General features: G+C 33.4%; 1 protein-coding gene across 2 annotated transcripts in view; it reads left to right on the top strand.

The window, feature by feature from the left end:
• SEMA3E (semaphorin 3E) overlaps window positions 1–26,818 on the top strand; it is a 278,691-nt gene that overhangs the window by 243,757 nt on the left and 8,116 nt on the right. For both annotated transcript variants that reach the window (XM_023226663.1, XM_023226664.1), the window contains exons 11-16: window positions 1,195–1,417; window positions 4,751–4,842; window positions 7,171–7,212; window positions 8,749–8,915; window positions 13,916–13,983; window positions 15,497–15,636. In XM_023226663.1, the coding sequence (XP_023082431.1) occupies window positions 1,195–1,417; window positions 4,751–4,842; window positions 7,171–7,212; window positions 8,749–8,915; window positions 13,916–13,983; window positions 15,497–15,636 (732 nt within the window). The remainder of the gene's footprint in view (window positions 1–1,194; window positions 1,418–4,750; window positions 4,843–7,170; window positions 7,213–8,748; window positions 8,916–13,915; window positions 13,984–15,496; window positions 15,637–26,818) is intronic.

The raw sequence follows: 26,818 nt of genomic DNA on the forward strand, positions 1-26,818 counted from the left end.
CATGAAAGTACACTCAAGTGAAAAATCCATGCCAAATTAGGAAATATGGTCTGATTTTAAAAACCACACCATTATAAATGTCCTCTTTGTGGAATCTGATTACTAAACTACTGTATTTATATTCTAAAGTGGAAAATTTTTATCAAGGTAATCATTGCAATTGCTGCTAGTTCTGGAGGAAAATATGTAAAATGAGGGAGCAGTTACCAACAAGCAAGAATGAACACATTTAAAGGTTTTCCAATGAGTAACTTAAGCTACTGTTGAGTATTTAATTTTATAGTCAGTGGTTTAAAAACTGACGTTATAGCATATATTTCTTGTTTTCCAGTTTATTTTGTCAAATCCATTAAAAATACAAATTCATATAGATTATAGTAAACAGAGTTTTTTGCCATTGACAATTAACAGTGATAACATCTGAATAGGTTTTTATGTTGAACCACTAAAATTCTATAGTCAGTGAGCCAATCAGAACCATCACTCATCATATTATCATAGACTCAATAGTGGTAAAGCTATTTTGTATAGTTGTGATCCTTAGTTAGAGAGAAGTTTCTGCACAGCAAAGAGATTTCTTCTCTTTGTATGAACAATCGATTGTTTCCCTTCAAAATGTAACTTATTGCAAAAAGCAAATTTCAAAAATAGAAAATAATTTATTTATGATGTTAAACATTTGACCATCCCCAAAGTCTTGATATTAACTATATCTCACTTTTCCAGAATTTCTCTAGTTTCTCTGTATTTCTAATGCTGCATGTTTGCAAAAATTTAGTCTTTCCAATTTCCAAGGAAGATTCCATTTCTGTAATGAAAAATGTATAGTTACTCACATGGACATGAAGAGGGGAATAACAGACACTGGGGCCTGCTTGAAGTCAGAGGGGGGGAGGAAGGAGAGGATCAGAAAAAAAGAACTGTTGGGAACTAGGCTTTGTGCCTGGGTGACTAAATAATCTGTACAACAAACCCCTGTGACATGAGTTTACCTATGTAACAAACCTGGACATGTACCGCTGGACCTAAAATAAAAGTTAAAAAAAAAAGAAAAATATATGATTACTATATATTTCTAAATGCACAATTGACTAATTTGACATCTTCAATTTTTCTGATTCTTCTCGTGGTTGATTATAAATTTTCTCTTTAGGTGTACGGCAAAAAGAATTATCTAATCCACTTGTTTTTCAGTGTGCCAGCAAAGTAAATGGAGGGAGATACGGAACCACCAAGGACTATCCCGATGATGCCATCCGATTTGCAAGAAGTCATCCACTAATGTACCAGGCCATAAAACCTGCCCATAAAAAACCAATATTGGTAAAAACAGACGGAAAATATAATCTGAAACAAATAGCAGTGGATCGAGTGGAAGCTGAGGATGGTCAATATGATGTCTTGTTTATTGGGACAGGTAAAGAGATGAGAAAGTACTCCGAGACATCTAAATTGACCTTTAAATTCAATAATTTTAATAGTATTTCTAAAAGCACCCATCAACAAATCTGTCCATCCATTAATCCATTTCACACTCCTAATCCAAAATGAGACAGATTGAAATAGAGACCTCATGTGACTGCAATAGTAAGCGGTTAGGCCAATTGTCTGGGAATATTACCACTTTCATTGTCAGAAGGGTCATGGTTTGACCAACAAAAATGTGGTTTTTTTCAGATGTGAGAAATATTGAAGCTGCCAAAGAGAGGATTTGGGGCTTGCATAGCACATAATTCCTTATACATAATCAATACTTCATGCATATGAATAAATGAATAAGTAAAGAAATGAATAATAGATGTTAATGAACAAAGTTGGTTCCAAATAGAAGTCCTCATAATGGAAGCAGAGTGTCATAGCAAGAATAGTTCTGTCAGGTTCCTGGCTCCATTACTGACTTTGATCAGTGAGTCCTGGAGATTTTGTGAACAACTTGGAACTTGGGACAATAACTTCACCTAAATCTCTAAACACAGCAATTCTTATGAGTCCATGTCAAGATCAACCATTTGTACCAAGCAAGCCAAATGTTACTCATAATATCCTGCATTAATTTTAAAAAAGTATGATAAATATACTAAAAGTGATATTTTCAAATAAATTTGTAATTTCAATCAACCCATACATTAGATCTAACGTGTAGAAGAGAACCTGAAATTTTTCAGCCTCCAGAATAGTATGTAGCAAATTCTTTGAAGTGTTTTAAAATCCTATAGTCATTTCTAAAGTGTTTAAAATGATTCTTTCTTTCTTTCATTGTCTTTCTTTTTATTCAGCATCGTAATTGCTACAGTAGTTGATCATCTTTAGAGAAGTGAGCATTCTAACACACATGACTTAAATTATAGATACATAATTCTGAAGAGATATTGGCACAAGCCTGGATCAGGAAACAGGATATAATATTAATATTAATGTTGGTGCTTGGGCTTCTCCAATAATCCTTTTGTTTTCATTTTTGTTTTGTTTTTTGTGGCTTTTGTTGCTGTTGTTGTTGTTGTTGCTTGTTTGTTTGCTCTTTCTTGAGTCAGAGTCCTGCTTTGTTGCCCAGGCTGGAGTGCAATGGCATGATCTCATCTCACTGCAGCCTCTGCCTCCCAGGCTCAAGAGATTTTCCTGCCTCAGCCTCCTGAGTAGCTGGGATTACAGGCATGTGCCACCATGCCTGCCTAATTTTGTACTTTTAATAGAGACAGGGGTTTCTCCACTTTCGTGAGGCTGGTCTTGAACTCCTGACCTCAGGTGATCCACCTGCCTTGGCCTCCCAAAGTGCTGGGATTACAGGCATGAGCCACCATGCCCGACCATCCTTTTGTTTTTTAAAACAAAGATTTAAGCAAGAAAACATCTTCCATCTTATTCTTAGAAATTAATTTCTGGTACGGGCTGTATTTTGTTCATTCATTTTAGGAAGTTAATGTTAACAGTGTGCTCTGCACTGTGGGTTGAAGATTAACATGTCATCAGATTTCTTCAGCAAACTTGAAATTAATTGGCCATAAATTCACTCATAGTGACTTCCAACAAAATTGTTTAAAGTTGCATAATCAATACTAATATTTGATAAAAGTAATTAAAGTATTAGTTTGGTGTAAAAGTAATTGCGGTCTTTTGCTGTTACTTTAATGGCAAAAACTGCAATAACTTTTGCACCAACCTAATATGTTATTTTTAAATGCCCTGGAAAGCAGAAGTCATATATAACAGTCCAAGAATGTTTTTAGAAATACTTGCTTGTCATATTGATCAAAGTAATTCCAGAAGTATCAAACATATTTGTTCTGCCATACACACCATGTTTAATTCAAAGGTATCATCATATTGAACCACAGATTTTCAGAAAAAAGAACATGTCTGATGAATGTAAAATGGGGACAACATCGAAAAATCCCACAAATAATGGTTACTTTGTCCAATATTTACTAGACACCGGCTTTGATACAATACATATATGGTTCTTATTAGAAAATCACTAATTGCGAATTAATCATTTGAGTCTCATCTTTGTTTTTTGCCTGACATAATTGTCAAGTATTTAATATGTGTGCTTAGTTTTCAAAATGATGACAATTTTTTGTTTCCTTTGGGTAGTGTACAATACAGGTAACTGTTATATGCTTAATTATAATCCAGTTTTATGAACTTATCCATAAAACTTGATAATATTTCAACAAACTGCTGAAATAGTATGATAAATATGCAAAAAGTGATATTTTATTTTTTTCTAAATTATGTCTAGCATTATACTAAATTATTTGTATCAGCAAATTAATGTTTTGTTAAAATGTTTATAGGAAGGAACAAGTTCAGAATCAGGGATCTGATCTGGAATGATCAGGAATGATAAAAATGAGATGGAATTTTAAAATACAAATATAAACTTTAAAAACAAATGATAATTATGGAGAGTAAATGATTGGTGCAAACACTTCTCTCATTGGTGTATACTTGGATTTTTTTCTTGCCAAACCTGTGTGTGATTGCATGTATGTGTATGTTTTACATATATGGTGAGTTTCACAGTGTGTTGCTTGGAATATTCCCTAAGGTATAGTTTTGTACCATGAATGTAGCTTTCAGTAAAAAGAATTTCTTGCATCATGCATCACAGAAAAAGTAGCTAGAATAATTTGGTATCTCTCTTATGTTTTATTAATTCCAAAAGACATTTTGATTTTTGAATCTATGATTGGATTTTTGGATCAAACTATTTGAAAAAAATCATTATTTCCTCTTACTTTTTGGCCAGGCATATAAAATTAATTTTGCTAATTAAAAATATGAGTTTATAAGTAGTCGTATTGTTTTAAACTGACAGTGATAAAAATGTTTCATGCATCTGGATGTCAAATCTTATCTGAATTTATAGTCGCTACTTTTTTTTTTTTTTTTTTAGATGAAGGCTTCTCTGTCTCCCAGGCTGTAGTGCAGTGGCATGATCTTGCTCACTGCAACCTCTGCTTCCCAGGTTCAAGCGATTCTCCTGTCTCAGCCTCCTGAGTAGCTGGGATTACAGGTGCCCACCACCATGCCTGACTAATTTTTTTTTGTATTTTTAGTAGAGACAGGGTTTTGCCATGTTGGCCAGGCTAGTCTCAAACTCCTGACCTCAAGAGATACACCCGTGTCGGCGTCCCACAGTGATTACAGGCATGAGCCACCGCACCTAGCCAGCTACATGGTTTTTAATTATTTGAAAACCAGACTGTGACATAGATTCTAGTTTATTTCTTGTTTTGTTTTCTTACAGATAATGGAATTGTGCTGAAAGTAATCACAATTTACAACCAAGAAATGGAATCAATGGAAGAAGTAATTCTAGAAGAACTTCAGATATTCAAGGTATTTAGAGTAAAAAATATAGACCAAATTTATGCATTATGACTACAAGTGAGATGTAAATAGGAAAGATACTATGTCCATTTTCTTTTTCCTAACAGGTGTGTTGTGGATTCAGAGCTAATATAAGTGAAGAATTATTTCAAATTCTAGTGCATATATTGGATTGTTACAGACTTTTCAACTGAGAGATCAATATTTACCTAGCATGGAAAGAATTTCAGTGAATAAACTGTGACTATAAAGAAATAACATTTATGCTACATATAATTTTCAGAGCCAGTATTACAGTCACATCTTATAGAAATGTACAATCAATACTGACAAAAAATAATAATACATTTTCATATTGTGAACACTGTGGCAAGATAAGCATACTGCTTTTTATTAAGTGCATTAATTATACAAAGAATTTACTATAAAAGAACAATAGAAAATGATAAAAAATGACACGAAAAAATAATTACATATGCAGATACACTAACATACACAGGTGCATGTGTGTATATATATATGTGTGTATGTGTGTATACACATATATATGTGTACGTGTGTATATGTAAACAAATATGCACTTATACACACACACACACACACACACACACACACACCAAGTCGCATCATTTGCAGCAGTTTTGGTCTTTAAAGTTGTTATAACACTGAACTAGCGAATACTAACCACTGCTCCCAAGGGAAATAAGGGGTTCTGTTCCAGCAAATTTCTAATTGTAACATAATTATCAACAAATCAATACATAACCTTCTTTTATGTGTGTTTGTGTTTAAAGACACCTTATTTAATATATATTGCTGATGGACTAACATTGAACTCACAGCCAACAGCACTATAATCCATGCCTGAATGAAGCTTATGTAAGGAAAGAGTTTTCAACGTTAAGGCACAGCACAGCTTTTTTGAGCTTAGAAATATTAAACAGCACTTCAGCACTATGTTTGGGGACCATTTTAAAAAACAAAACACCAACGAAAAGCACAGAGATGTGAAAACTTTGGCATTACATACTCCATGAAAAAGATACTTATTTACACCATGAAAGTTGAAACAAGAATGCAAGAGTGACAGCTTGTTTCATCTCAGCTGGGAATGTGCATGTCCTGTGACTCAAATTTTTTGCTGCTCTGAGCATGCATGTGTCCATGAGTGAAAAACACAGGATGTCTTGATATTGGGGTTACAATTAATTTTAGTAAGTAGGCTAATTTGCAAATACAGAATCTGTGAATAACAAGGATTGGCTATATATTTTTATAATGGGTAGATGTGAAAGATTTTATAAATGAAAAGCAGTACATTTTGCCTTTGCTGTACTAGAACACGGATGCCCTAGAGCCACACCCAAAGCTAACCACCATCCTGTATCAACCAGCGCAGCTATGCTTTTGTTTATTTAGCACTCTGGGACTCCACATAAGATTTCATTTCGTGTTATAAAATGCAATATGTTTAATATTCACTCACCACAGTGTTTTGTTCATGTAAACTCTTAAGAAACGTTGCCTGAATGAATACTTGAATGAATGTATGAAAGCATAAAGATTCTGTAGTTTAAAATTTTAAAAAAATTAAAAAAACACTGACATAGAGGATCAAATGTTCCCTTTTAACAAGCAGCTCTTCAAAGCGTAATCATCCCCAGAGTGGATTTCACCTGCCCTGTGGTTTTCCAGTTGCACAGCTGATCTGAGTTTATTGTGTTCCTTAGGGATGCACTACCCTTAACACTCCTAAAACAACATATTGGTTCTCAAAGCTGTGGTATAAATTGTCCTTCCTCTGGTGCAGTTCTAAGAAAATCAGGTTATTCATCTTGTTCAAAGAATCCTGGGTTAATTGTGATTCACCATGATCACTCCAACAGAAAAATATTTTGTTTAGGTTTGAGTTGAAAAGTTTAAGATCACTTAGTTTATTAGCAATAACACCTATTGAAAGACCCAGTGGTTTCATTTTAATGATTCAATTACTTTAATAGAACATTCTGACTTTATTATTTTATTTAAAGATACTTGAGTTTCCAAAGCACAAGTAATATTCAAATGCAAATTCAAAAACCGTATTCCAGAGACAAGCAGTAAGCTGGTTAGATTACCTGCTGCTCTTTCATCTGCATATCTGCCCATCCTATTAGAAAAAAGTTTTAAAGCTGTATTTTAATTGTATTTGCTTATTGATTTACTAAAATGAAAGCTATACAGTACTTAACACAGAACCACTTATATAAGTAATGTAATTTCAGGAATTTACAACCATATTAAGGTAAATGTTTTTATATTATTTTCTTAAAAACGAAACCTTTTTAAAAATTTCAGGATCCAGTTCCTATTATTTCTATGGAGATTTCTTCAAAGCGAGTAAGTTGTCTGTGTGTGTATGTGTGTGTGTGGGTGTGTGTGTTCTATATGTAAGCTAAGGTCAAAGGATATGAGAATATTAGTTCATGTGCTTAAATATGGACTTATTCACAGTTTTATTTTTCTCTTATTACTTTATTTTATTGTAGTAAGAACTTTTAACATGTGATCTACCCTGTTAACAAAATGTTAAGTATACAATACATGTTTAATGGCTCTAGGTACAGTGTTATACTGTAGACCTTCAAACCTTATTAATCTTGTTCGATTGAAACTTTATGTCCATTGATTGATTCTGACAAAAGTATATCATGATTTACATTTAATACATGCCTTCATTTTCCATCTCTATAGAAAGGAAGATGAGAGTAGTTTTACTTCTACAATCATGATAGCACTTTATTCCCTGGTTATTTTTCACTAATGTTTTTCAAAAACAATGGTAACAATGATAATCCAAGAGTGTTCAAGGAAACACACCTCCTTTTCCACTTCACTGAAATCAGTTTGGTGTAAACTTCTTTAGAAACAGTTGTTGCATATATTTTCTCAGATTTATTTATAAATAATCCTCCATGTTCAGGCAAAAGGAAAGATATGATGCTAAATGTTCAGCTACTTGTTCTGCAAATAGATAGATATACACGTCACTCTTCTAAATGTTATATGTCAATATTTAAAAGACTATTTGCTTTCCAAATCTCTTATTAATTGTTTCTATAGATTTGTTTTCTGTTTTTGAGATAAGGTCTCACTGTGTCACCTAGGCTGGAGTTCAGTGGTGCAATTACAGCTCACTGTAGACTCGACCTCCCCAGGCTCAGGTCATCCTTCCATGCCAGCCTCCTGAGTAGCTGACATCATGGGCACATACTGCCAGCTAATTTTTGTAATTTTTGTAGAGACAGGGTTTTGCCATGTTGCCCAGGCTGGTCTCAAACTCCCGGTCTCAAGCAATTAGCCTCCCAAAGTTTTGGGATTATAGACATAAGCCACTGAGCCGGGCAGTTACCATAGATCTTTAAAGGAAGATCCACAGTGTTGGATAATGCAAGATAATGAGCACAGCTTCTTGAGTTCTTGTCAAGTTCAGTATAGCAATTTTGGTGCTCCTGCATTTATGTCTATGAATGTTTCTCAAATATTAGAGAAATGAAAGTATAAATATTCTATTACTTATATTGAACAACTGCTATAATTTTTTTTTTTTTTTTTTTTGAGACGGAGTTTCTCTCTTGTCTTCCAGGTTCCACCTCCACATCCTAGGTTCAAGCCATTCTCCTGCCTCAACCTCCAGAGTAGCTGAGATTACAGGCACCCACCACCATGCCCATCTAATTTTTTGTATTTTTAGTAGAGACAGGGTTTTGACATATTGAGCAGGCTGGTCTCAAACTCCTAAAACTGCTGATTTAAGTGAATTAAATTTAAGTGAATTTTTTCTGAGGTGATTGTGTATAAATGTGAAAACTAGGTGTAATAGTTCAGTGAAAGTGTGGTCTATTTCTGCTAGTGACCTCTTTCTGATTTCTGTAGCAACAGCTGTATATTGGATCTGCTTCTGCTGTGGCTCAAGTCAGATTCCATCACTGTGACATGTATGGAAGTGCTTGTGCTGACTGCTGCCTGGCTCGAGACCCTTACTGTGCCTGGGATGGCATATCCTGTTCCCGGTATTACCCAACCGGCACGCATGCGAAAAGGTGAGATATGATACCTGATGAACTATTTCCCTTGCTTAGGAAAACCCTAATGCTTTTTTTTTTTTTTTTTTTTGCTCTTTTTTTCCCCCCACACATTCCATGAAAAATAACCATGCTCTTTTTATTTAAATAAATCATCATAGTTATATTTTGTTCATAATAGAAACTTTGAAAACTTGAAGTTTTCCAGAAAATATCTGTATTAATTATTATGTACAGAGACTGGAGCTGAACATGCTGGACCTTCCGTTTTTTCACCCAGGTTTGAGTCAGTTCTTCCTTCTTTTGAAACTTCTGCTGCAACACATGAAACGAATTCAGATAAACTTAAAATGTGGAAATGGCAAGCCACTGCACATGAGAGATTCAAAGACTTAAAAGGAAAATAAATAAAGAAATTTCTAAAATACATCCTGCATTTGCCCCATGTCCTCTCTACCAGCTGGTCTTCATTTATTTCATTTTGAAAGTGAATATTTTAACTCCTAGGCAAATCCATGACCTGTATAATTAATGAAATGTGTGATTTAATTCAACACAAATGAAAGGTACTTAAAGACCCCCAAACTCCAAGGCCTACAATTCTGTGAGGTCATTGCCATTTCCTACAGAAGGTAAATTCCAGGATTCTTTAAGCAGAGATCTTGAGGTTCAGTTAAGTCTTTTGAAGAATAAGGATATCTCTTCAGTCAAGCCATATAAAGTTGTGCATTCTTTGTGGAAATACCTCAGGAAAAAAGTATTATTATTTCTCACAGAATAAGCAGTTTCTTTCTTGCAATAAAATGACCAAAGACAAAATAAAGCAAGCAATAGAAGTATAGGTAGTTTTCCTACTGAAAAACAGTTCGTATTAATTTCAATTATTTTTATTGTTTAACTTTGGGTTACTTTTCTGTAAACCTTTCTCAGAATATAATTTAACCCAATTTAGTGTAGTTCTTGTTTGATATGTTCAAATATATAGTAGAACCTCATTAAAACTTCACTAATTCAAAATTTTGTTAATTTTACTTGAGCTAAATTAATACTCCAGTATTTTTAAAATGATATAATAAGCAGATAGTAAAATTATGCTTCAAGAGGACATTTTTAACTATATTTACCAATTGTTTTAAAGAATTGAGCAAATTAATTGATTTTGCAGAAGTGTTTGTTGTTGTTTGAAAACAATTCTTGAAGAATATAGTCATGTAATTATTTGAAAATATCAATTATAAGTGGAGTGTATTCGCCTATTAAGCCAATTACTGTACTATGTGCAAGGGATATGAAGAAACAAGCATAACCTCTTGCCTAAAGGAAATTGGAACCTAAAGCGAAGAATGGAATTGTGAATAATAATAGTAGTAGCTTGCTATTCTGCACTTACTACGGATGAGGTACTCGATTAAGAGCAATGCATATAATACTTTATTTAATTCTCAAAATAATCTCACTTTTGAGCTTAATCTTGAAGAAGGTAGAGATATAAGAAGATTCCAGTTAAAGGGAATTAATTTTCTGCACACAGAAATAGAATGCTTAAAAACAAGCACCCAGTACCATGGCTCGGGAGTGAAATAAAAGAATATGAGGGTAGAACGTGAATTTAACCACAAATAACAGTATTAATTATTTTATTGTCATCAGCAACAATAAAAATGTTTACAAGCCTTGCACCAAATGCTTATGAATGACAGGGTTTTGTGTTAGGCATGCAGTAGTGATAATGAATTTTAATTGAGAAGTTTCCATAGTTAATTGTTTTATATGGTGCATCTTTTAACAGTGTACAGTCCTAAGCTTGATAATACAGTAGATGTGGTAGACAAAAAGGGTTACTTAGAAAAAGTCAAGTGAATGAGAAAAATAGTAGATAGGAAGGCGTGAAATGCTGGAATCAGAAGCCGTGCTCGTAAATGAATTAGTTCAGTTCAGTGACATGTAATGGAGATCTTTCAGTGGTGTCAAATTCTTTTGAACCATCACTCACCCCTGGGGGAGAATTTTTGGATAAGTTTCAACACATGAAGGTAAAATAGCTTGCTTTTATAGCAGATCGTTGTTGCTTAAGACCTGAATAGAAGCAGAAATTGAAAACTGGTCATTAAAATAAATACTTCTCTGCTCACAGAGTGAAAATGAGTCAACAGGGGAAAAACATTAATTCACAATCCAAACCACTTGTTTAAAATGATCTTCCAAAATACACTATGGTTTATAATGCTAGAATCTTTTTCTTCTCCTTGCTCTTGTATTTTGTCTATTTCCAGCGTTCTCTTTAAAAATTTCTAAGAGAGTAGAAATATAAGAATAATACACAACATTGAGGATGAAAGCAACTTTGTTCAACCTTTCTGAAACTTTTCCATATATATACACACATGTATATATAATATACACACATATTTGTGTATAGATGTCTATATTACATATATGTACACACTCATATATGTATATGTAATATATATACGTGTGTGTGTATATATCTATACTGAAATAAAGGACAACTATACTGGAATAGTATAAAATGAACTGAAACCTTGCTGGAAAATGTGATATCTTTCTTTTAAAATATATGTTTCCAATAGCTTTCAGCAATATTTTTGCACTCAGTTCTTGACCTTGCTTATCCAGAATTATTTGATTGTAGCTTCCTTGTCCTCATATCACTTGTATAATAATCTTTATACAACACTATCTCTGCAAAGTGTAAGCCATTTCTCATTTCATTGATTTTATTCCTATCCATTATTCATTATTTCTCATCAGGCTTCAGGTTCTCAATATAGAAGCAATACTCCACAAAGTGAGGGATTAACAACAACATTTTAATTATCATCTAAATCTGCTATTAGTTGTATAATAGTTGTACATGCTAGTGTAAAACAACATAGAATCATGCAACTTTCTACTTTTGCTTGTTGTTTTTTCATAAGCTCTATTTTCAATCTAGTTCAGTAGGATGATACATGTGGCAGATCTAATATTAACTTTGTAAAATCTCAGGTTTTTAGGTAAGGTTTTGTAATCAGCAATCTCTGCATTAAGAAAAGCAAACAAACTAAAACTAAAACGTACTTTTGTATACAGGTCATAATCCCAAAAATTGATTGCAGATGTTCATCTGCCCCAGTTTTCAATATCTATTAATTTGTTAAATAAGGTCTGAACTCCTGTGTGAGAAAGCACTTGATCTCTTGAAATAGCATTCTATTATTGTTATTTAGAGACAGTAAGGACACCCTAAAATGAAAAAAAAAGAGTGAAGTAGATTTTAGGTGTCATTTTGCCACCTCTATTTTACATGGGAGGACACAAAGAGCCAGGAAAGGGAAGCAATATGCATAAGATCATACAGAACATTAGTGGTGGTATTGGGAATTGAATCTGGTTCACTTTTCCAAATTTCATCATTGCATATGGTTAAAGCATCTCATTGTCACTTTGGGAGCTATGCTCTCACCCTCTAGGGTAAAACTTCTGCTTTGCCTTCTGTTTTTCCCTCAGTCTTGAAGAAATGCCATGAATTAGAGAGGCAAGTGGTATTTTCCACCTTTATGTAATACTTCTATTTAAATCTCTAAGCTAAATTAAGTATGCCAGAGTTCTTGATTTTATAATTTCAATACTATTAATACTGATGATAATTCCCATTGTTTAATTCCTCAAAAAAATGCTTACATATTAAATCACTTCATATATAATGTTATATTATATACTTAAATATGTATCTATATCTATCTATCTATCTATCTATCTATCTATCTATCTATTTTTTTTTTTTTTTTTTTTTTGAGATAGAGTCTTGCTTCATTGCCAGGCTGGAGTGCAGTGGCACGATCTTGGCTCACTGCAACCTTCACCTCCTGGCTTCAGGCAATTCTCCTGTCTCAGTCTCCTGAATAGCTGGGATTACAGACACACACGACCACACCTGGCTAATTTTTGTATTTTTAGTAGAGGCGGGGTTTTGCCATGTTGGTCAGGCTGGCCTCGAACTCCTGACCTTGTGATCCGCCCGTCTTGGCCTCCCAAAGTGCTGGGATTACAGGTGTAAGCCACCATGCCCGGCTAATGTTTTTATATATATTCAAAACATTATATTGTATATGTCATATATTCTTGAATCGCACATACATATGTTTTATATATATTCAAAACATATGTATATTACATATATTCTGGAATTTTTTATATATAATGTTATACATCTATATGTGTGTGTGTATGTATATATATTCTGGAGTTTCTCCAGAGATACAGAATATTGTATTTTTTCAGTTATATATCTAAACAATCTATGAAATTAAAAAAATACTAGAAATGATTCTAATTATACTAGGCAGATTGAGGGGGAAAATACTAATATTTCTTGAGTCCCACCAGATGCACAACATCCTGCTAAACATGATGAACACACTATCACATTGAATAAAGACATGTACTTCCTCAATGTTACATCTGAATAAAAGGAAACTCACTACAGTATATTATTAGTTTATCTCTTATTTTTAGAAATTCTATTTGTACTAATTGATTATGATGACTATAGAATGAACTATTTGGATTTTAACACCTTTTTCATTTGCACTTTATTATATATGGGAGTTTTATACTCAAAATAACTGTTTTGTACTCAATAAATACTTTACTTCAAATCCCATTGTCTTTCTCTGCCCAAATACTTTACCACTCAAGACATTCTCAAACTAGAAGATTTCTTGTTGAACTAAATTTTTAACAAAAAGTAAAGAGAAATGTATTCCATTGTTGTTTGAGTTTCCAGAATTCAACATTATGTAAATAAAGAACAGGGTAACATAGATCTTAACTACTGAAGAACATATAATGGAAATGTGAAAAACTATGAAACTTGGATTTTATTCTTATTTCATATGAATGATCATTTTTTTTTCAGTAGCAGAATACTACTTGTGTATTTAATGCAATTGGCTGCATTTTAAAGCCTGGAAAATTGAAAATATGAACACCTAAATGCATTTACTTTCTTTCAGGCGTTTCCGGAGACAAGATGTTCGACATGGAAATGCAGCTCAGCAGTGCTTTGGACAACAGTTTGTTGGTAATCCATAGAAAATCAATTGTTCTGGGTTACTCAAGAGAATACATTGAATATAAACTGCAAACTTCTTAAAAAGAGTCCTTTTTTTCTTTGTGATTCATGTATACTAGAACAATGTAATAAGTATTCTTTTTCTCTGACATGTAGTTAAAATTTGGAAAAAATGACATCTAATTTTTATCTGATTAGGAAAATAAATTATATGTACTACCACCAAGCTTCATTATTAAACAATTATTAAAACAACGAAACCCTAGAACAAGAATGCTGCATACTTTAGGTGATTGATGCCATGGTGACTCTTATGACTTACCTCTTTATCTCATACCAGGGACTATCTTCACCAATTACATAGCTTCTGGTGATTTTATCAACTGGTATTACTTCTATCAAGTCATCTACTAAGCTTTGGGATAGATAAAGTGAAAAAGCTTTTACTCTTGTATCTAAGTTGACTAAGGTTAGGGCTAGGGTTGGTGGTTCAAGAAAGGTGATAGAGTGGTGGTATCTGATGGGCAAGGAATTGAGGAAATTTCATCTTTAGGCAAAAGTAAGGAAGGTAAAACAGAACTTCTCTGTTAACACTCTCCTGACTCTTTCTATTATGGTGGTAACTGTTGAATAGGCTGTATTTAGTGTCACTGAGCTCACTAGGAAGTAGTAATAAGAAGGGACACCACAAATAAGAAACCAGCGGTGGCTATACACAGAGCCAGTGACTGTGCTCCAGCGTCACTTTGCTGGACCCCAGGCTGACTCAGGATTCAGTGGAGGACTCAAGCCTCTGGGAATACTGGCAAAAGAAAAGTAGGACCTTCGTCTTAGGGAAGTTTAGGGGTCAGTTCTGAGGTGAGTAGGACTTTTTTTTTTTTTTTTTTTTTTTTTAGAGAGTAATCCTGCTTGCTTTTATTCCCGACTGCAGCTAAGTGTACTTGCCTGTATGCAAATTTGAGTTCAAGTCCAGTAAGAGCCTTTCCGGTCCAAAACACAGATTGTAATCAAGCTCTATTTCACAAAGTCCCTGATTCAGTCTCATATTCTCTTCTCACTGCAGCAGCCCAACACCCAGATAAATGCAATCCCTTGTCAAGACATAATCCACATTTATGTTTATGTAGTGGCATTTTGCCTGCGTTTCTGGTTTCTGCTTTTGTTTGTAACCACAAATTTTGTCCTGTGCTTTGGTGCTCCCTTTCTCTTCCCTCAATAAAGGGAAGAGACTTTCCATGAGTTTAACACTGATGCTTCTTACTGCCTTGACTATCCTGTCCCATCCTTTGGAACCAGACTCTCAGTTACCTACTTCTTTCCCACCCCATAGCCTGCTTGTTTGTTTCGTGCCTAAACTTTGGTGTGCCATTCTTTCTAAATAATTCCTTTAAATTACCTTTTACAGAAATGAGCAATAAGTAATGAGTTAATCATGTTACTGCAGGGATCTAAATAATGTTTGAAAAATATATTTACCTGTAAAATCTAAGTCTCAAAGATGGCATTAATGTTCCTGTTGTAGGGGATGCTTTGGATAAGACTGAAGAGCATCTGGCTTATGGCATAGAGAACAACAGTACTTTGCTGGAATGTACTCCACGATCTTTACAAGCAAAAGTTATCTGGTTTGTACAGAAAGGACGGGAGACAAGAAAAGAGGAGGTAATTCATAGCTGCACGTTCACAACGTAGTGTTTTGCGTATAGTGTGTGGTCAGTAAATAGATGATTTATTTGGATGCTGAAAAATGAAGCTAGCTGTTGTACTATGCAGGTCTTATTTAAAAAGTCAGCTTTATTTATTATGTGTGATTTATATACATATAATAATTTAAATATATATACATAGAGTTTTTATAGACATATACTCTATAAATACACATATGCTATACACATATATAGAAATCATTAATTTGGATCTTGGAAGTAGGAATTTTTAAAAGAGGTACTTATAACCCATGATTTTTTTGTCATGTTGTCAAAATGATAGTCTTAAATCATGACACCCAAGGCAATGTTGTAGAGAAATAGCAAAAGTTAATTATCATCAACTCATATGTCTTAGACATATGAATAATAATAGAATTAAAGTAACAACACAGCTGCAACATTAAGCTCGTTGTGTAAGAAAGCTTTTCAATCATATATGAGACATTGACCTAAGTGTTCTTGATCGCAGGGAACAAAGGAAAGACCCCCACTTGTTCATCCTTTTTAGCAGTTGTAGTGGTGGAGATTGTATTTCTGTAATCATCTTCTACATGATGGGAGAGGAATGACTTGGATGCTCGTAGAGATGGAAGGATAGGCAGCTTTAAAGCATATGTGTAGAATAGGAGGCAGTTACTGGATAAAAGAATGTGAGTCAAGGGCTGTCTATAGAAAGAGTCCAGGTCATCAAAGGTCCAGGGCATAAAGCAGACAGGTAAGGCAGATCACACTGGTGATGTGGGCTTTGAACTCAGTTTTACAAAAGTGGAATTACAAAGATAGCAAGTAGAAAAAAAATGAATATTTTAGAGGGAAAAAGAATATTGAATATAGAAAAAATGATCCTCGGTAAAGAAAAGGTTGCAAGTTGAATAATGAAAATGAGTTCTAGAGACCTGCCTTAGGTCACAGAGAAGAGGTAATGGGTACATTTTGGATAGAGAGTGAATCAATGGAAGGCTTCACCTCGTTTTGGCACTGGAGATTAAACATTTCTCATTGGAACACAAAATTACTGATTCCAAATGCGGAGCACTTTGAACTTTTTATTCCTTTTTTCCTAGCCTATGGTGAAATTTAAAACCTAACATGTTTCTAGTTCAAAATCATACAGTACATTCTGGGAGATAATTAAATTTGTAAATCCTCGGTTCTTTGGGTAGGTTTTAGAAAGAAAGTCACCTCAACTTAACAAAGGCTATTAGAAATAATATAGAAATGCAATCAGGGAAGGAAAATTTTCTTCATGATGTCATAAGAATAAACACATGTCCAAAAATGTTATAGCATACCGCACTGAGTTAAATTGTTGATTTTGTATTAAAGTATTTTCCACTTCACAAATCTGAGGTGAAATGGCTTTTTAAATTCCTCATAATTCCCTTGGCAGAAAAGGACCTGGTCATATTCCATAGTTCCTCCAAGCCGAATGGCTTCAGAAGACAGTGAAGTAATTCTTTTATCAGTGGTTTTCCTCACTCAATATGTTCTGTTTCTAATTTGGAAATCACCATAATCTGCCTCATTTGGAAATCTTTACCAAATCATTTGACATGCTGCATCCATCAATGTTCAATTATAAGGTTCTTTCTCATACTGTTGATATAATCTACTTCTCCATTCGTATACTTTTTAGTACCTATTTTCAACTACATTCAAATTTCCCCAACTAATGTATTTGCTGATATTTGGACTTCGAATTTACTCTTTGCATCGAAAGTTATGTTATAATCAACTATTATTAATACTTGGCTTTTATGGACCTAGCTATATATGGATTGATTTATTCACAATATAAAACAGGACAAAACACAAAATTCTGACTTTATTAAAGGCTGAACATATGTGATGTATACACAAAGCAGAATAACTTTGCATGTGAGTTCTTTAATAACAATTTTTGCACTATTGTCATTTATACGTCTCTTTTTTGTGAAACATAATTGCTTATCAAATCTTTATTTTGATAGGAAATCACTTTCTTATCAAATCTAGACCATTTTAAGGGATATTTATTTTCACCTAGTTAATTCTTACCTCCTGGGTAAATGCTTTATAGAGTACCCCGACAATATTCATCAAGGTTCCTCTCTGATGCTACAAACCAAGAGAAGTCATTGATTTATCAGACCACAGAGTATATACATCTTCCTTTTATTTAGCTGAAATTTTTGATTCTGTAATGTCTGTCTATTCAGATTCAAACTCAGCCCTCTGGAGTTATCTAGAAGCAACATATTCATGTGGATAAAGTTTTTGCCCAAATTAATCTTTAGAAATTAAATTAATCCTTAGAAACATACCTGAATTGTTAGAAAGCACTTATAAACTCAATTATCTGCTTTCCAAACTCTGGATTATAGTGATTCTCTCAAATATGCATTTTATAGACTCCTGCTTTCTTAAACAAAGCAAATGGAACATAATCTCTATATGTTTTATTAATTCTATAAGTATTTATTGAAAGCCAACTTTCCTAGATACTTCGTAGGGAGCATTTTCCCTTGGCTTGAATACCTTATTAATTATAATTAAGTAATAATAAGCTACTATGAATTATAAATGTAAATTAAATATATCAGACACTATATATATCATCAATTATTATGATATCCTGAGAGAAAAGACACTTAATAAACAGAATTGATAACTGAGACTATTATTTATATGTACCTATTGCACACAGGAGCTGAGTAGGTACCAGGTTATTCCTAGATCTCACAACTGCATGTTAGACATGATTTTCTTCATCTTACACATGCAGAAACTAAAACTCAGAGAGTTATAGCTCATACACAAAGTCAGGAACAGACCTGACATTTGAACTCAGGTATTCCTAACTCAAAAGCTGAGCTGTTTCACATTCATTGCCGCAGTACCAAGGACTGTTCTATGTGCATTTCATGGAATATACCATTTTATTATAAAGAATTGGTTTATAGATGAGGTAACTGAGGCACAGGATATCTAATAACTCCCCTGGTTACTTGCAGCTAGTAAAGTAGGTTCAAATCCAGGTGTCTGTAATTTCTACTAAAACACAAAATCTTCTGAAATCAAAATTCTAAATACAGCTTCAGATGCTTTGGAACATAAAACAAATGGAAAACTGCTTATAGCAGAAGTTCTGGGATTCAATTTCTAAAAAATGCTCCTGATGTCAGATTGATCCTTATATAGATTTTTCTTTGTCAGAGTTGAGTGGAGAATGTTGCTGCAGCCTTGATGACAAAGGCACTACTCCCCATTCTCAGATGTCAGAGAACCTGCCCTTAATTCGAACCATCCCCAATCTAAGCACTGATGCCAGGAACCATCGTTACACAACATACACAATATAGACATCAATGTATTCCCATTCTCGAATTGCCTTTTCAAGCTTCTACTATATGCCTATTGGTGGTACAAGATGACTTCTATATCAAAGAAAATGTGAGCTGCCATTTGAGCCTATGTAGATATAAAATACAGAGTACCCCATCTCATTTTGTTGGGTGTTTTCTCGCAAAAAAGAAATGTTTTATTCATTTGTTTGAATTTATTTATTAAGCACTTACTATGTCCTGCTTTATAGAACTTACATTCTGAAGAACATGGAAAGAAAATAATAACAATAATGACAAAGAATGATATTAAATACATCAGATAATGATAAAGAAAAAAATGGAAGGGAGATTAAATTATAGGGAGAGGTTGGAATTTTAAAAGGGTGGCCATAGAAGGTCTCACTAAGAAGGTCACCATAAAAGTGACATTTGGAAAAAAAATCTGAAAAAAGTGAGGGCATAGGTCATGTAACAGTATGAGATAAAAACTTTCTGGACAATGGGAACAGCAGATGCTAAGACCCTTGAGATAGGAGCATATGTGATATACTCAAAGAACAGCTGACTGAAGAGCAGTGTGGCTGGAGGTTAGTGAGCAGTAGGGAGACTAATAGACTATGCATCAGAGAGGTCAGGTCAAGGAAAAGCTCATGCAGGGACCTATAGCCATTTCATAGGGTTTTGGAGTTCTGAATTAAAAAGGAAACCATTGTGTATTTTCAGCAGGGCTGTGACACCATTAACATTTGTGTTTTAAAAGATCACTTTGGTTATTGTATTAAGATTATAGTAGGTTGAGGTGGGGATAAAGGTTGGAGTAGGTAGTCACTGAGGTTATAGGAACACACAGTATTAACTATAAATCTTCATGCTTAAAGACAACTCTTAATGTGTTCATGCCTTCAAGACCAGATGATTTGCAAGTAATTGCCTCATACACATTATAGCAATGTGCTTTGCTCTATTTTTCACTATTAAGAATTGTGAAGGCTGTTTAACATCTCAGATGGAATACTGTTTTGGACCTTCTGTTCTCATCTGTTTAACTGTCTGCAGTTGGTGTTTTGAACTCAATAAATATCTATTCAGAGCCTACTTTAATAGGCAATGAATAAATCACGGTCTTAGCTTTTGTGAAGTTTACAGTCTTGTAATAAAGACAAGAGTGCAAGCAGATAATTATACGTGTTCCTTAAAGATTCTGTTGAAACCAAGGAAAAAGAAAAATGTCTCAACCAAGCGATCGGGTAGGGAGATGGCATAATAACCAATTGGGAAAAGATTCATGGCAGAGATGACGTTTGAGCCACATCTTAAAGGATGAGTAGAGGGTAATTAGTAGAGAGAATAATGTTAGCTTGTGTTATGAAGATGAAAAACAATATGGTACATGTAAATTATGACTGGAAATGAGGATGCAAAAATGAGCAGACAGATCAAGGAATCCATTTCAGTTTGTCTCTAAGCCAACGAGAATAACTTAGCTTGACTGTGTACGCAAATTATTCTAGGAACTGGCACACAGACTTAGGAGATAAATAGAATGTCAAGAACATTTAGGAGGATATTTCAATAGTCATTGAAAAACATTTGTACCACATAATATAAACAGTTTTAGTAGAAAGGGAGAAGACAGGTTTCAATTTTTATGAGATAATATTAAGTGAATTTCATATTTGAGATAAAAGAGAAGCAATCAAAATATTCACATGTTTATTGTCTGAGCATCTGTGTGGCTAATGACACAGTAACATGATTCCAATAATACAGGGGAAGAAACATGTTTGGGAGAAAGTTGTTGAGTTAATTTTTGGCTGTGTTGAACTGGCAACTCTTATAAATCATTCAGGTGGAGCTGTCCTGCTATGTATCCATGTTCAGGAATACAAAACCCAATGGAAAGATTTGGCATGGCAAGAGATGTTGGAGAGATATCAGCAAAAATGTAGTATTCAAATTCAGAGGAATTAATAAAAGCAAGAACAATATAACAACAATCAGTACTTAAATATGACTTACTGTGTACCAAGCATGATTAATATTTTTAATCCTTGCAACAGTCCCATGAAGGAGATATTTTTATTGTTTCTACTTTGCAGATTTAAAAAATTGAAGCACAGAGAGACTGAGTTTCTTGCATAGGATTATACAGCTTGTGAGGTCAGTTTGCATTTGAGCCCAGAGAGTCTGGTTTTAATTTGAGGCCCTTAGACACAATACCTCCTTTAGTATAGCTTACCTTAGACAGTGATGAAATAAAAAGCAAAGTGAACTAACTCCAAAAGCAAGGGGAAAACACATATTTAAGGAAAAGTTAGAAGACAAATTCAAAAAGAGAAAGTAAAAATAGAAAATAAGTTAAAATAATTAGAGTTAGCATTCATTTAGTTCTTACTATGTGCCATGCTATTCTAAGTGCTTTATATGTAGTAACTTACTTAAAACTAACAAAATTTCTCTGAGGTAGCTAGTAGTTTTTAAATTACTTTTACAAATTTGGGGGTTACAGGTGCCTATTTATTACATGCATATATTGCATAGTGGTGGAGTCTCACCTTTTAGTGTACCCATCATCCAAATAGTGAGCATTATACCCAATAGGCAATTTTTCAATCCTCACCTACCTCTCACCCTCCCACCTTTGGAGTCTCCAGCCTCTAGTATTCCACTCCTTATGTCCAAGTGGACTCACTGTTTAGCTTCCACTTATAAGTGAGAGTGCAGTATTTGACTTTCTGTTTGAGTCGTTTCACTTATGATAATGTCCTCCAGTTCCACCCATGTTGCTATGAAAGACATTATTTCATTCGTTTTTAATGGCTGAGAAGTATTCCATAGCATATATATGCCACATTTTCTTTATCCAATCATCCATTGACAGACATTCAGGTTGATTCCGTATCTTTACCGCTGTGAATAATGCTGTGATAAACATAAGAATGCAGGTATCTTTTTGATATAATGAGTTCTTTCCCTTTGGGTACATTCCTAGTAGTGAGGTTGCTAGATTGAATGGTAATCCTATTTTTAGTTCTTTGATAAATCTCTATATTGTTTTTCATAAAGGTTGTGTTAATTTACTAAAGTTAAGTAAATGGCACAAAATACTAGTTATGGCGCAAAATACTAGAGGTACTAGTTAGTACTTCTAGAGCAGTATGGCTTAAATAAGTAGAAACAGTGAAGTTAGGAGGTGTGGTGTAATAAAACCCAGGAAAAAAGGAATTGGATAAGATACATTAAACAATATTCTTTGAACAATGCACAAAGCAAGGACGAAGTTTCCAGGGATAATGTGTTAAGTGGGGTGTTAAGGCAGGATTCGTCTAATAACAGGTTAAGTGATGAATGGTACTGTTGAACCAGAAACTGCTAGTTTAGTGTACTCTACCAAAATATTTGAATGACAAAGAGAGAGATCCACAAAGGTAGACAAGAGTAGAAATAAATTTTGTTTTCTTTTCTTTTTAGTAAAAAGGTGACTTGGTCATGTTTATAGGTTGAAAGGAAGTAGCTATAAAGAGGAAATGTGCAACTAGTTGATGAAGCAAAAAAAAGAACATGTGGGAGAGAATATAATCACAGACAAAATTTAAGTGGTAAATTCTTAGAAGGAAAACAGAGACTCTTCATTCTCTAAATTAGGAGAAAATAAAATGGGTCATTTATATGGATAATGTAATTTCATCAACAGAATTTAAGTTTAGCGGTTCCAAAGGTCAAATTCAGTGGCTATATATATTTCCACATACAGTTTTAATCTGAAATACAAGCCTAAATCTTCCTTCTATGAAGGCTGTACAAATTATTTTTTTCTGTAATAGCAGAGAACAAAACTGTTAAAATTATAGCCAAATCACCACTATACCCTGGTTTTGAAGTCTCAATTTCTGCAATTCTACATACTTGAATTTATAAACCTCCATAATGATTGCAAAAATTTTAATACCGAATAACATCCCTAAGTGAAGAAATTTATTCTTGTTAAGACATATAGTTAAGGTGATATAGTTGAAGTGTATCTGTATGCACTTCTCTTTCTATAAAATGGATAAGAACTACATTTTAAAACTGAGTAAATGAGGGAAAAATTAAATATGCTTTATTTATGTAAATTTAACTAGTGATTGTGTGTAATTTCAGTTATAGTAAAGAAAACTGTAGTTTCTTCAAGCTACTTGGAAGATTAGTACATAATTCCTCACTTCAATTTCATACACATTTTAAATGTTCTGACTTTGGAATATGTTACTTTTAATCCAGATTTTTTTAAAAAAGTAGGTTCCCCTGAACCTGACAATTATTTAAAGCAGAAGTTGAAAAACCAAAGACGTGGGGGCCAAATCTGGCCCTCTGCCGCTATAGTAAATAAAATTGTATTTGAAAACTGCCACACCCATTTGTTTACCTAATGTCTGTGGCTGTTTTTAGGCTACAACTGCAAAGTTGAGTAGTTACAACAGAGACCACAGGACTTGCGAAGCCAAAATTATTCACTATATAGCTCTTCACAGAAAAAGTTTTTGATCCCTGATTTAAAGGCTCAAATAAAAATGCGTACACCAGTAAAGCCCTATAAAATGAATATTGTTGTGAAAAATGCCACTGTATTTTTTTGGGAAAAGGTCTTTTTGTGCAAAAACTCTCACTTTGTTCTAAAACTAAAATTTCATTGCAATGGATTTTCAAGAAAATCAAACAATGTGAATAATTTCTTGAAATATATTCTTTTGGAGTTTAGTCATTTGCTGACAAAATCGAAGTATATCCCAAAGACACAATAAATGAGATTGAGTTCTAGGAGTGAGTTAAATAAATTTACACAAACCTCCTGTAGGGGAATTTGGGGGCAATCTCAAGACACATAAACTAACATCTATGCCTATGTCAGGCTGGCGTAAGGTAGACAAGAAAACTGCTGGCCCATAAGACCAGCATTGTAATTTGTAGATCTCTTTGGTAAGCATGAAATAATTTTTCTGTGATCATTATTGATCTTTTTATTGTGGATTCTCTATTTAAGAGGAAATATGTGTTTGTGTGTCTTAAAAATAAAGTGTTATCACTTTAAAATAGTTAATTGTATGCATTATACAGATTCCTTACATAATGCACAAATATGCATGTTTATTGTAGTAAATGCAAAAATGAATGTATATTGACATAAAAACTCTTAAACTTTATTTGCGCTTTGCTCTCAATTTTTTGTTTTACTCAGTACCCAAATTGGCACTTTTCAACTCTACCTTCAGACCAACTACAGGGTAGAATAAATTCACCAAAGTCAATTAAATGCTGTTGAGTAATCTAATAACCATGGTTAACTTCTCAATGAGCAGCTCATTCCACATAACGTAGAGTTCGTTGCCTCTTTGCTAAGTTTCTATAGTCTAAAATAAAACATAATTTTATTGATAATTCAATGCACTATGGAGACAGCTTCTTCTACAAAAATGAAACAATGAAAAATGGAGTGCACAAATTACAACTTTTAATACTGGGTTATGTCATCGAAGCTAGGAGAATTATGAAGTAAAATCTCCTTTTTATTTTACCACTTTGTTTGTTAGATGACTCATATTTTCCTTACCTTTACCAATGCTATCCTATGGTAGTAATTCCAAGGGATCAAAGCCAGCCATAAGTTTACATTTTTATCTTTACGCACGACACTGAAAGCATCAGTTTTTGTTCCACATTAATATTATTTCTTTGTTTTCTTGTTTTTATAATGTAAAGTGCATGAACTCTTGCCTAATTTGAACCATCTGTTTAGTAGTTTTGACGTTCTTTTTCAGTCTATTTAAAAATTGTGCTCATCTTTCTAAACTAACAACTCTTTACAACAGGTAAATATTCAAAATTTAATTTTTTAGCCTTGACTAATGTATTTTTATAATATCATTTACCTCATTTTCCTTAGTTGTGCAATAATTAGGAGGCTAGTCCATTAATTTCATGTTTCTTCCTTTTACAATGGCAGAGACAGAATTCCTATTGTATAAATGGAGAATATAAAACAACTTGTGGTCATAAGAAGAGGAATGAATCTAGAGTTTTTAACTGAACTCTGTTCTGTTAATTTTCCAGGAGAATATTGAATATATTTCAAAATTAAACATTTTCTCTTAGATCTATGGTATCAATTATGGATCTAAGTCTCATGCCACTGACACCATTCTAGCTTTGTGCATCTGATTAAACCAGATAACATGGTAATGCAGAAAGTCCAATGCACATATGTACAGTAGATACTCCAAAATACCAATTCCCTTCACTTGCAAGTTCCTTTTGTTCTAGTATAAATTATAGTTTATATGGTCTTCTAGATCATAAAAATACGCATGTGTATGAAGATACCCCAGCATAGAACTGTATATCTAGACTACATTGTTTTAACTCCACAGAATAGCTATAATATTGAACTATTCTCAGGCATTGTCTCTTCATGCTACACTGAGATGTTGCCTAAAGGAAATCTATTTATTATGGTGCTGTTGTTAGAAACCTCCCTCTCTTTTTATAAGAACATGCAGAGAGATTTTTCTCAAGTCTCAGTGCCAGGAAAGATGTACTTATTATAAGGAGTAATTTTCAAAATATATTTTAGGGACATTTTAAATCTTAGAATTTATCATACTTTCTTCTGTCCTTTGGTTACTGGGAAATTCAGTATTGAATTTCTACTTCAGTTATAGTTGTTGCACAGTTCCTTATATTGTGCAATTTTGTTTTCAAACATTGTCTTTACTTTCATCCTCTTTAAACTTCATTTCTCTTCATTCTGAGATTCTTATCTATGAAAATTTCAAATAAACCATTAATCACAAACTTCTCTTTATTTAATTTTGAGCAGTATTTCTAATATCCTATGATTATAGTATACTAGATTTGAACAGATCTTATAAACAAACTTAGTTTATTGGTTGTCAAACCACATTAATCATTACAAACAACTGGAGATTTTGTTTTTTTCTTTTTGTTTTGCTTGCTTGTTTCTGGCTCTTGTTTTTGTTCTTTTTTCACTTCAGATGCATAATTTAGTTAATCATACGACTTAGTTTATGGCACATTGTGACGATTGGTTTATACAAATTTCTCTTGTTTGACTTTGTTTTTCCTGAACCTCCTTTTTCTACGTTCATCCTTGTTTTCCCATATATATTCTGTTGAAATGATTGGAATAAGTCCAATACTATGTTTGCAAATTGAACAGGTATATAATATTTGAGTATGCATGAACTGTAAAAGTAAATGTATTATGTTATAGATTATATTCTCCTTCTTACTTTGTAAACTCAACACTATGTTTTTATAGTTTGTCCCTGTTGCTGTTTGTGTCTCTATTTCATTGCTTGACTGTTACTTAACATACCATAGCATGTATACATTGCTCTTAATTCATCCTTAATTCTCCTAAATGTGGACATCCATAGTGTAATTAACTCCTGCTATCACAGCTTTAACAATCATCTCTGCAAATAACCCCTTATAGATCTGAGTGTAAGTTTCTGCATTGTTATTTGTCAACATCCTTCATTTCTGTAATTATTGTCAGCTTGCTCTCAGAATTTCTGCACCGTCTAGACTCCCAAAGCAGTTCATGTGGGTTCCTGTTTCCCCACATGCTCACCAATATTTGGTATTATCTTGTTTTCTAAGTTTTGTCTTTCTTCGGGCTATAGGGTAATGCCTTGTTCAAATTTGAATTTCTTTCTTTCTTTCTTTCTTTCTTTCTTTCTTTCTTTCTTTCTTTCTTTCTTTCTTTCTTTCTTTCTTTCTTTCTTTCTTTCTTTCTTTCTTTCTTTC

The sequence above is a fragment of the Piliocolobus tephrosceles genome, chromosome 8, assembly GCF_002776525.5.
Source record: "Piliocolobus tephrosceles isolate RC106 chromosome 8, ASM277652v3, whole genome shotgun sequence".
NCBI classification, from domain to species: domain Eukaryota; kingdom Metazoa; phylum Chordata; class Mammalia; order Primates; family Cercopithecidae; genus Piliocolobus; species Piliocolobus tephrosceles.